General features: G+C 39.8%; 2 protein-coding genes across 5 annotated transcripts in view; one reads left to right on the top strand and one right to left on the bottom strand.

Moving 5' to 3' along the window:
* Positions 1-12,571, top strand: part of LOC127046411 (uncharacterized) — a 632,746-nt gene that overhangs the window by 224,249 nt on the left and 395,926 nt on the right. The window lies entirely within an intron of this gene.
* The window catches only part of ATRN (attractin), a 384,706-nt gene that overhangs the window by 161,204 nt on the left and 210,931 nt on the right, over positions 1-12,571 (bottom strand). For all 4 annotated transcript variants that reach the window (XM_050943298.1, XM_050943297.1, XM_050943296.1 and 1 more), the window contains exon 27: positions 6,067-6,174. In XM_050943298.1, the coding sequence (XP_050799255.1) occupies positions 6,067-6,174 (108 nt within the window). The remainder of the gene's footprint in view (positions 1-6,066; positions 6,175-12,571) is intronic.

Below are 12,571 nucleotides of genomic sequence, written 5' to 3'. Positions count from 1 at the left end.
TTTGTAATGGCCAACCAAATTTAAGAAAAGATTTGTGCTCTACTGGGTATTTGAATGGAAAAACTCCCAAAGGAGCTAGTTATCTGTTGCTTAGCTACCCACTAATAAAACTGTTTCCCTGCAGGTAAATTACTTTCTATTACTATGATGTGCCCTAGGAAAAATACTAATTGAAAACACTCTTCTAATATGTCCAGCTGGAAAATATTAGCTTAGGATGGAACTAGCTTGACACTAAGTTGCCAGCTGGCCATGCACAATGGAAAAGGAAAGAGGCCTCTTGTAGACAAATTCCCCATTTTTCAACTCTTTTGTACCCCAAATAAAGTAGTTATTAACCAAAAACCTCAGATTCATGTGAAAAAAAGCCATGTGTTTGTGATTAGCACTAAGAAATCTGTAGTTCTGGTGTTAAGTGTGTACAGGGAAGGGTAAGCCAGGATCAACAATGGTGGCACACTGAATAGTAGAATGACTGGATAACCACTTAAGGTCCAAGAACGTACCCAACACTTCTGTTTTCAATCTCCCTGCTCTGGCAGCAGGAAACAGAAGGCAAAAAAATGCAGTTCCATAGTTGCGTATCAACCCACTCCACATCAACTAAGATTCCTGCAATTCCCTTCAGTTAAGAGTATTTCCAACCAAAGAGCAATGGGAGTGTGGACTAAGATGGTGGCTTCTCCTTTGACAATTATTTGGGGAATTCCAGTGCAAGTGGAAAAGGACTGGAAGAAAAACTGAAACGGACCAAAGGGATATGTAGACGACATATTCAAAACTGAATATACCTGGTAGGTGTAGTTTCCACCACTTTCATTGGAGGAGTATTCAACAATCTAGACCATCTCTCTGGGAATATTTTCTGCAATACTCAGAGCCTACATTTTTGCTTTGCAGCCTCTTAATTTCTCCCCCAAACCATCTCATCTGTACCGGAATGCTTCACAAAGTTTGTGCATATTAGCCTCAATTCCCTGTCTCTGGTACTACTGTCAGATTCAGCAAGCTACAGAAATGATTGGAATTCTTAGCTATCCTTTTACTCTTGAAAAGCTGGGCCTTCACCTCCAATTCCTGGGCCATGTAAGAATGTCAGAGCCTGCCAGGCCTGACAAATCAGATAAGAAAAGATGGCAGCCAGACAGCAGGTATCACACAGAAGTGAGAAAGGAAATGAACGAAGTCCTATATGTGTTGTTATTTATGGAGCCCTTCACAACAGAGGGGCAGCCCTGTTTAATGTAGCTCTAATCAAAAAGAATTTAAAAAAAGGAAAGGATAAAAAGAACAGAAAAAAGTGACACTAAGTTGCTAGCTGGCCATGCACAATGGAAAAGGAAGTGAAAACAAAAACTGGACAGAAGATATTAACTGCAAACAAACTTGTCATGAAGTCAGAAAAGTTTAGGACAGCGCTACAATGTTTGGTTCTGGGCTAATACTGCAGGAGTGGTGTTTTCAATTACACTATTTTTTCTAGAAATAAGCTAAGTAATGGAAAGCAGGGAAGGGGAAGTGCCTGCAGGAAGATGGGTTTCATATAGCATCTAACTCATTGCCACTTCTTTTTGCTGTTCTAATAGCAAACATAAATCTGCTTTTTTTCATGGTAAATGTCATTTTAGTTTAGATGATAGATCCTGTGAAAAGTCAGAGCAGAACTTTAATAATTTATGCTAGCCTGAACTTCTTAACCCTGATTCGAATTTAACAAAGACTGTCTGTTTTCATACTAATGATAAATGTATGCACAGTTTTTACAATGTTATTTTTGTTTTAAAGAAAGTTGGCTTTTCTGTAAACCATATAAGTTTATTTCCCCAGACTAACAAGATTAAGAGGGAAACATACAAACAAGTGAGTTGCACCTACAGTGTAAAACAGCAGGTGAAAAAGAAGGCCACTGTAATATATTTTTATAGTACACCTATGTGAACTAAGCCAATATGTCAACATCTCTGTCAAGCAATACAGCTATTGCATTTCCCCTAAAAAATAATGTTCACAGTAGTGCTGGACTGAGTTTACACAAACTGAAGTCAACTAACTTAGCCACCAAACAGGCATAGTTGTAGGCAAGCTTTCCTGCAGTGGCCCACCAATATGCTTTGATCCTGATTTGGAGGGACCTTTTTTCAGGGTTAGAAGAATGTCCATAACCATTCACTGGAGCCTCTGCTGAGACAACAAAAGTGCCTATTTTATGATCATATGTGTGAAATGGACAACTGGTTCCATAAAGACTTTCTGTAACCACCTACTTCAGACTCTAAAAATGGAGAAGACCTAATAGGGAATCCAGGATATTAAAGAATTATAGAAATGAAGGACTAGGAGCGACCTCAGTAGGTCATCTAGTCCAGACCCCTGCACTGATGCATGACGAAGCATTATCATTCTAGACCATCCTTGACAGGCGTTTGTCTACCCTGCTCTTAAAAACCTCCATTGATGGAGAATCCACAACCTCCCTAATTAAGTGTGGGAACAAATTTCTTATCCTGACAATTAGGAAGTTTTTCCTAATGTCTAATCTAAATTTCTCTTGCTGAAGTTTAAGCCCATTACTTCTTGTCCTGTCCTCAGTGGATAAGGAGAACAATTTATCACTCTCATGTTTATAACAAGCTTTTACAGACTTGAAGACTGTTATCACATCTCCCCTCAGTCTTCTCCAGACTAACCCCCCTGCCTTTTTTTTTCTCCCAATCTTTACGCATATAGATCATGTTTTCCAGACTTTTAATCATTTTTGTTGCTTTCTTCTGGACTTTCTCTAATTCGTCCACATCTTTCCAGAAGTATGGTGGCCAGAACTGGATGCAATACTCCAACTGAGGCCTTATCACTACTGAGTAGAGTGGAAGAATAACTTTTCATGTCTGGCTTACAAGACCCCTGCTAATACATCCCAGAATGATGTTTGCTTTATTTGCAATAGTATTATATTATTGACTCTCATTTAGTTTGTGATCTTTTATTACCTCCAGATCCCTTCCGGCAGTACTCCTTCCTAGGCAGTCATTTCCCATTTTGTATTTGTGCCATGTATTATTCCTTTCTAAGTGTAGTACTTTGCATTTATCATTATTGAATTTCATCCTATTTATTTCAGACCATTTCTGCAGTTTGTCAAGGTCATTTTGAATTCTAATCCCGTTATCTAAAGGGTTTGCAACCTCTCCCAGCATGGTGTTGTCTGCACACTTTATGAATGTACTCTCTATCCCATATCCAAATCATTTATGAAGATATTGAATAGAACTGGACCCAGGGAAGACCTCTATGGGACCCACTTGATAGGCCCTTCCAGATTGATTGTGAAACAGTGATAACTACTCTGAATTTGCTTTTCCAACCAGTGTGCAAGCACCTTATAATACATTTGTCTAGGCTATATTTCTCTAGTTTTTGAGAAGGTCACGTGAGAGAGCATTAAAAGCCTTACTAAAGTCAAGATATATCACATCTACTGCCTCCTCACCATCCACAAGGCTTGTTACCATGTAAAGAAGGAGGTTATTCGGATGGTTCGACATGATTTGTCTTTGATTTATCACCTTATTTTCCTCTAGGTGTTTACAAATTGATTGCTTGATTATTTGCTCCATTATCTTTCTGGGTACCAAAATTAAGCTGACTGGTCTATAATTAGGGCTCTGTGTCCATCATGGAGGTTGTGACAGTCATGGATTCCATGACTCCTGCGACCTCTGACTTCGGTAGCAAATCAGTGTGGCTGACCCCAGGGCCGCCCAAGCAGCTGGCTGCAGCGGCCCCTGGGACAGCCACAGCAGCCACTGCTTGGGTGGCTCCCGGGAGTGGCCGCAGTCCAATGCCCCCCCCCCGCCACACACAGAAGCACCCCACACACATGCCCCGTCCCCAAGATTTAGTCACAGGTATTTTTAGTATAAGTCATGGATAGGTCATGAGCCGCAAATTTTTGTTTCTTGCCCGTGCCCTGTCCATGACTTATTCTAAAAATACCTGTGACAAAACTGTAGCCTTATCTATAATTCCATAGGTTGTCCTTGCTGTCCTTTTTACAGAGAGGTTCTATATTTGCCCCTTTTCAGTTTTCTGGAATCTCTCCTGTCCTCCACGAGTTCTCAAAGATAATCACTAATGGCTCCTATCTCTTCACATAGCTCCTTTAGTATTCTAAAATATAGTTCAACAGACCCTGTTGACTTGAAGACACCTAACCTTTCTAAGTAATTCTTAACTTGTGTCAAGGTATGGTTGACACTCTGGCCACGTCCAGACTAGGAATTAAAATCGATTTTAGATACGCAACTTCAGCTACGGGAATAACGTAGCTGAAGTCGAATTTCTAAAATCGAGATACTCACCAGTCTGGACGGGGCGCCATCGATGTCCGCGGCTCTCCGCGTCGATTCCGGAACTCCGTTCGGATTGATGGAGTTCCGGAATCGATGTAAGCGCGCTCGGGGATCGATACACCGCGTCCAGACTAGACGCGATATATCGATCCCCGAGCAATCGATTTTAACCCGCCGATGCCGCGGGTTAGTCTGGACGAGGGCTCTGAAAAAGTTTAACAGAAAGATTGTCTTTTGGTTAATCTCTCTGTCAATTCTAACTCAGAGGCATTTATTTAACATCCTTTTAGAAATTACAGAAACTACCTACCAGTTGGACGTACCTAGGGCTTACTATTTAAAAGTACTGAGCACTCACAACTCAAATTAAAGTACATGGGAACAGCTGATGTTCCAAAAATTCAGGCCCCAGAAGAATCTCAACTGAATTGCCCAGTCATCGAAATGCTTAAAATTAGTGGATACTCTTGCAAGTTTTGGCCTTACTTTCTCTATTGTTCAGTTCCCTATTTGCAAAATAGGGATAATACCTCCCTGCCTGAGACAGAGGTTATGATCAATTGATGAAGCACTCAGATGCTGTGGTAATGCAAACCTGAGAAAACTCTGTGAACAAAATTAATTTTAAATTCAATGCAACGTTTGGACAGTATACAGCAAATACGGTAGGAGGTGCACATTGAATAGTGAGTCTAAAAAGCAATACTGAACTGCTGCCTCACTTATGGAGAACTGCCCATCCTGTACCCTGAATGAGGCAGAAGTTCTATGAAAAAATAGTATGAACATGTAATTAAAGACTACCAATCCATATGCATTAGGTGCAGAACTAAAGTCGCATGGGCATCTTAATACTGGCATTTCCTGGCACATGAATTCTGGACTTTGCAACTTTAATATTCTTTTAATGAATGTTTTTGTTATATTTTATAAACATACATAAACCGACCCCACATATATTCTAAATGGAAGGAATATTTTTTTCATCATCATGGTAAGGGCTGGCAAGAAGATTTTGTGCCAAGGCTGTTAAGTGAGAGTGCCATAAATGTATAGACTAAGTATGTGTACAGTAGATAGACAAATTATACACTGTGGAGCTTTGCTTTCCTTTCCTTTCTAGTGTACAGGTCTGATATCAGAAATTTATCACAGCCATGATCTCACTCAAATTCTTCATTTTCCCTTTTAACTCAGCAGTTTCCTCCAATTACAACATACTGCATCTAAAAGTATTCCAGAGTAGAAGGGAGACACTTGGTAATTCTCTCCTCCCTCCTACTTCGTATGCATCACATTTTGTGGCGAATATTTATTTGCAACAAAAAAATACATTTATATCTTCACAGAATTCAAAGACAATTACTCTTCTGTTCCTTTTGAGAGACTGCACAAAAACTGTTTCTATCTGCAGCACCTACAGCTATTTCCAGCCAACTGTTCTGCTATGTTAAGCTGTATCCTTCTTCATTACAAGCATAAAAACTAAAAATTGGTGTAACTTTTATTAAAACCAGTGTAGTCCAAAATATGTAAATGCATAACCTGAAGGCACAACATTAAGTCAAAACAAGACATGATGGCTTTCAAGTGATTACAGTTTCCCACAGGTTGCCAATGAGCAGCAGATTTCCATTACTGCTTTATCCACAGTTGAGAACAAACATCCATGAAGATTAATTACAGGTAGGACCGTCCAAGCAGCATGAACTCTCACCTTTATGCTTCCTCCAATGAGATCAGGCGGCTCTTCGTCTGTTTCTAAGGCAACATTGATGGAGGCAAAGGGACGGCTAGCCATCTGTTGCATCTCACGGAGTAGTTGCTAGTGAATAAACACAGAGGTATTAATACACTGTTCCAACATAAAGAATACAAAAATGTTCGACAGATTTTACTGAATATGAAAAGATATGGACTCGAGCATGCAAACGCTTCAAAACAAATTCCTGATGCTTCCACTGGGCATAAAGATGACACAAGGGAACCTGATGAGAACAATTTCTAAATAAAACCAACTGTATAAATATAAACAGGTCTAAGTCACTCCAATGTGAAAATTTTCTATGTCTACACAAATCAGATAGCTGCCAGTGTACTTACCATATTGGTATACCACAAATTAACATTAAACATCCCTGTGTATTATTCTAAACACTCCAAATGCATCTGTGAACAGCAAGCATGGCTTGCAGGAATACGTTTTATTAAAATACATGTTCCTGAATAAATCTTTAGAAGCTCCTAAAACACAAGAGGCATCTTTTATTGTTCTCTTTACAAGCTGAGTTTTAGTGTTATGGTTCTCTCTCAAACATACAATGGCAGTCTCTACATGGCAGACTACAGTTCCAATTTTAGTTTAGCAGTAGAATGAAAAGATATCCTTTGTAGCTCCTGTGGTTAAAAGTCCCTTGCACTAATTGCAAATCAAGTGATTGGTAATGAGATGTAGGTGTCAAACATCAATTCCAGCAGGAATGGGAATGATGTGGCACCCTGCCCGTAAATAATCAAATAGCATCAGCCACTTAAAGATCAGCATACTAACGAAATTGCTTTGATTTATATACTGTACTGTATTTAGTATTACACTTTTGTATTACTATTACCTGTCAATCGCCTTACTATAACTACTACTTCTGATCCCAAAGCAACTTTGCAGACATATGGAACAGTACTGTATCACTGTTCATTTCTTTCCATGGCTTGGTCATGTCCCTCCAGCTAAAGTCCGACCATCTAGTCGGTGGTTGGCCTCTGGGTCTGACTGAATTTGGGTGTACTTGCACTATTTCATTGGCATCCTATCATCTGTCTTCTGCAGTGTCTGAACCATTGTAATCTTCTGAATTGCAGCCAATCCCATATCCTAATTTCACACCCTACTCTCCTTCTAACTTGTCTTAAAATCATTCCACTATACAACTACCATCTTCGAAGAACTTATCTTTACTGCCTCCAGCCTTCTCATGTCTGTTCATTTAACACAGCTGCCTCCAGAGTAACTCTGTTACTCTATGGCCTGGAATAAGGTAAAGTATAATTTCCAACTGTGCGCTCTTCCATACCCAGACAATGTTGCCTCCTGCATGGCAGCAAAGGAAATTTGTAATTTTCTTAACTCCATTGCTACTAGCATGGGTCTGGCCTGGAGCAAACAGGGTTCTGACATTCTAGTTTGGAATGCATATAGTATGTTTAGCCATTACCTGAAATGCATGACATTTCCATTTGCTAGGTCTGGCTTGAATACCCTGTAAGTAAGTCTTGACTTGCTGTCCTGTTTTTATAACAAGTACGTTTCAGATGTAATGGCTTACTAGGGCAATCCGTCATATTCAGTTAATAATGATTTAGTTGGTGTTGGTCCTGCTTTGAGCAGGGGGTTGGACTAGATGACCTCCTGAGGTCCCTTCCAACTCTGCTATTCTATTATTCTAATAGGAATGACATGTCATAGCCTGCTGGCCTGCCAGGAACAGGTACCTGTTGTTTCACCCTAGTCCTCTTGCCTTCCCAGGTTAATGAGCACGGACTGCTTGGATCTGAAATCAGTTTCCCTTCTCCTGGATACAGTTTGTTCACAGCACATTATTCCATAATATTCAGTGCAACCCTTCTGGGCTTTCCCAAGATGAACTATCACCATCTTGGAGAAGTATAACTACAACTCTATCAGTACTAAATGTATTCTCTATATTCAAAAAGCTAGACTACTGAGATGTTGCCAAAGATTGCAAGTTAAAAATACTCCCCATCTGCCCTTTTAAATGTTCTTACTACTGGTAGGTAAAAAAAAAATCAACTAATTATTATTTGCAGGACTCAAGATATGTTATGCAATCTGCAAACAAATAAGATGTCCCTTTCTCGGCCAACCTAAGATGACAACCTCAGGGTGGCAGAAAAGAATCTAACGTACCAGCACAGAGAACAAATTTAGGTTTAGCAGACAGTCCTTTAAAGCCATAATTTCGGTATTTTCTTTAAACAGTGCATCTCCTTCTGTCCCTCTTCCTCTCCTGCCCAGCTGACTTCTGCTCAACTCATTCATTGCTGACCGAGGTTAAGAACATCCTTGTTCCCCATCTTTCCTCTACTTTGCCATTTCCAGCCACAGACAGGAAGTGGGGAGCGAAAACACTGACTTGGTGAATTTGACAAAGGATATACAGCTTTTCATCTGTAGGTCCCTGGTGTGAATGTAGACAACGTCAGCAGTGACCAACCATCTCTGCTATCTAGTCTTGTTTCAGTTTGGTGCTTTATGTGAAAAGCTGTTTTACTGTAGTTCCCACAGATCAGTATTCACATCATACAAATCATCATCAGGTTTTGCACTCTTGTTGGCAGTATGAGCTAAGGCACCAAACAGGAGACTAAAAGACCACTCCTCTCATCCCTAGAGTTGAGACCCACTGTACTCCTGGGGGAATTTTGCGTCACTGCACAATGCAGAATTTGTGCACAATTTCACGTTTTTCCTGCAGAACTGGGGCTGCAGAGTTTCTGGAAGCCACTATGGGCCACTGGATTCTGCAGAGCCCAGCTCTCAGTAAGCAGAATGTCCAGCCTGCGGGGACAGAGGCTGCAGGCTCTGGCTGCCCGGTTTGGCAAAGGGTGAGGAAGGGCAGGGCTGCACCACACCATATTCCCTGGCAGGACAGTAAAGAAGCTGGGGTGGACTAAAGACTCTAGGGGTGCAGATGTCTGGGATGTGTGCTGCCCCACTGCTGGGCTATGGAGGGAGGGAGGTGTGAGTATCTGGGCTCTGGGGACAGGGGGTGCAGATGTTTGGGCTCTGAGGATGCCCATGGCTGGGCATCGGGGAGAGAGGGGTGCAGGTTTCTTGGCTCTGGGGGGAGAGGGTGCAGGTATCTGGGCTCTGGGGATGCCCATGGCTGGGCACTGGGGGCAGAGGGGTGTGGGTTTCTGGAGGTGTCCATGGCTGGGCTCTGGGAAAGAGTGGTGTGGATATCCAGGCTTTGGAGGCACCCTGTGCTTGGGCTCCAGAGTGGGTGTGAGTGTCTGGGCTCTGGGGGGAGGGGAGTGTAGGTGTCTGGGCTCTGGGAACCCCACACAGCCCCCTCCACTAACCCCAAGTAGAACTGGGCTGTCACAGCGGTTTCTTTAAAACTCTACTCCAGGGGTAGGGCAGGGAGGACCTTTTTTTTGTTGTTGTGTGTATTGTTGATGTGCTTGTTGACAGGTATTCTGAAATAAATTACTGATGTGATTATGTTATGTTATTTTGACAAATAAAATATACAGAATTTTAACATATTGTCTGCATAATTTTTAGTTTTTTGGTGCAGAATTCCCCCAGGACGATGTGGTGATGCTCAGACCACTATGCTTCTTCTATGGACAGAGAACTTCCATTTATAGGATTTCAATCCAGCACCTTTCACCAACACAAAATTAAAAAATAAAATAGCAAATTTTGGTCTGATTTCGAAAAGATCAGCAAAAGCAACAAGCTATACAATAGCACTGATTTGCAATATCACCACAAACAACTTAAAGGGAAATCCTAGAAATCCGATTTTCTGTGCCTATGTTGATCTTTTTGACTACTTGCCAGGCAAACTCAGCAGTGGTAAGGAACCACTCATTGATCTACTAAACCTCCAGACTTTTAGAACACTTAAAATACACTCAACAGATCGCAAACTAAAGCAAGTGTGAAGCAGCTTGTTGAGTAGTCGTTCCCATAATTGTCCCCTTCAGTTATCATGAAGTGCTTTGTATAATGGCTATAAAATCAGAGAACAAGCTGTCCTGAAAAAGATGTCCAAAAGAAGAATGAACTAACTCTTACAAGTAAGTTTAGTTTACTAAGCACAGTGTGGGGTTTAGCAACATCACTCCTATTGAAATCAACAGAAATGTTATCGGATAAAATCCTGGCAACACTGTAAAAATACAAACAACTTTGAAGTGACATTACTGCCTACATTTTCAGAATTGGACAAGGATTTAGCTCTGCAGCTACCATTCATTTCAACAAAGGACTGTACCTTTCAGTATGAGTAATCTTAATATGTGGAATACTGTATAAATGCTGGCTATTATTGCTAATTATACAACAGACATCTATTTCAGAATTAAGTCTGGCTCTATCTCAACAACTGTATGGTCATATTTTAAGATGGAAAACCGCTTCCTGTGTTTCAAACAGACTGACAGCTCATCTAAGGATAAGGAAGTCCTTTCAAAAGGCAACCCAACAAATACAGCCTGAGTACTTAACCTGCACAGGCTGAAGTTTGGCAGTTCAGCCTGTGTGCATATTTTAATGATATTGCTCTAGTTACGTATTAAGCTCCCTGATGTAGAGACTGGTTGCTTTTCATATTTGTATAGAGTAAATCATGTAACAAAAAATAAGATCCACTATAAAAATGGATTCTAGAAATAAATATTCCTTAATTAAGATCTTATTTTTCCTCGAGACACATTTTGTACACTTAATCTGTGCACATATATCCCTGCTGAATGACTGTCAATGGGGTTGATGTTTAAAGAAGGTTTTGTGTTATAGAGCTAGGGAGATACATTTTGCATGTGCGGTGTGTGTTCTTATCTGGAGAGAGAAAAGAAGATTCTAGTGAAAATGCAAAGTTTGTCAGTGGAAACATGCTGTGTGGATATTAGTTTATGGTAAAGAGATGTCCCACAATTTGGAATTGCCTTGCTTTCAGTGGTTTGCTTTGTGGGATGTCAACCAACCCACTTTAATCAACCACTTTTAAACAGCGTTATTTATATAATACATAATTGATATGGCTGCAGGAGTGTTTTAAATCACTTGTGCCCTAAACGAATACTTTAAGTCAAAATGTACTGTAAATTCACAATAGATTATAATATATACAGCAGTTTGGAATGGCCAATACTCAGTATTGACCTAACTACATTTTTAAATCAGTGGAACATGTGCAAAGTCTAATTCATACTGAGCATCGCAAGCTAAAGAGATTACAGGGCAGTTGGCATGGAAACAGAGCCCCAAGGCTTTGGTACAGTGAGAGACTAAGACTACTTGACAGTAACAAAATGAGCAGAGACATGTGGTAGGGAGAAGAGGGTATCAAGAAAGGACGACAATTGGGGGTGCCCCTCATGTGGGCCTACGATAGCAAGTTGATGTTGAAGAAACTACACTGTTTCAGATCAGTGGCTTTTTAAAATCTAATAGCTGTAATTCTCAGAACTGCATATATGTGAACAGACACCCCAGTGGTGGGGGAACCTCACGTTTATATTGATGTGTTACTGATCGGAGAAGAAAGAGCATGAGAACTTCGGGAAATCGTTCAGTGTCTTGCAATGGTAGAGTATTGCACGAGAAAGTGAAAAATGTATAGTTATGAATAGAATTCTGGTGCCATTTGTTTTTAATTGCAAGTTTGGCCTATACATCATGTGTACTGTCCTGTGTTGTATGTTGTGTGTGTCATATGACTATTTTTATTTTTTTTATTTTGTTGCAACAAACGTCAATTTTTATATATGTATATATAGTACCATACCATTTTAATATTATGGTTGGGGGTATAACCATCATAATATTATTAATACCATTTTTTTTCAAAGTTCAACAAGGTCTCAGTTATGAATATATGTACATATATTTCTGCCTCAAATGCAATTGCAAACAAAAATAATTCTCTTTTATTAATCAGTTTTTTTAATTTTTTTTTTTTGGTTATTCAAAGAAAAAATGTAAGGGGAAACCTCAACATTAAGGTAAAGATAATATTAATTAAATGTCAATTTCTTGTTTGGGTTTTTATAAACTTGTCTGCACTTTTAAATAGAGTTATAAGAATGTGATAGCAAAAATGTTTAAAAAGAACAATTTATGCATAAAGCTAACCAACAATTTCAACAGGTTTCCACCTTTGGCTCCCAAACACAACAAAGCTTCATGAAAGTTTAATACCCTCAAACTATTTGCACGGACCTGTATTTAAAATTTACTTTGGTTTAATTTTATATGCTTTTCTTTTATGTTATGTTATGTCATGCTAAAGTCTGTGCTTCTAAACAGTTAACAAGAGTGAAATTGGTATCACAAGCAAATTAACTCTAGAAAGCATGGTAAAAATTATGTTGACTCTTCTGCTAACACAGAATGTTCAGCAGGGGAAAAAAAGGTAATACATCTCACAGAAGATTGGGAACATTTATTTTAGCAGTTAAGCATTACATTT

This window comes from Gopherus flavomarginatus, chromosome 3 (assembly GCF_025201925.1).
Source record: "Gopherus flavomarginatus isolate rGopFla2 chromosome 3, rGopFla2.mat.asm, whole genome shotgun sequence".
Taxonomy (NCBI): domain Eukaryota; kingdom Metazoa; phylum Chordata; order Testudines; family Testudinidae; genus Gopherus; species Gopherus flavomarginatus.
Note: the sequence above shows the minus strand (reverse complement) of the source record. Positions and strands in the feature narration are given on the sequence as shown.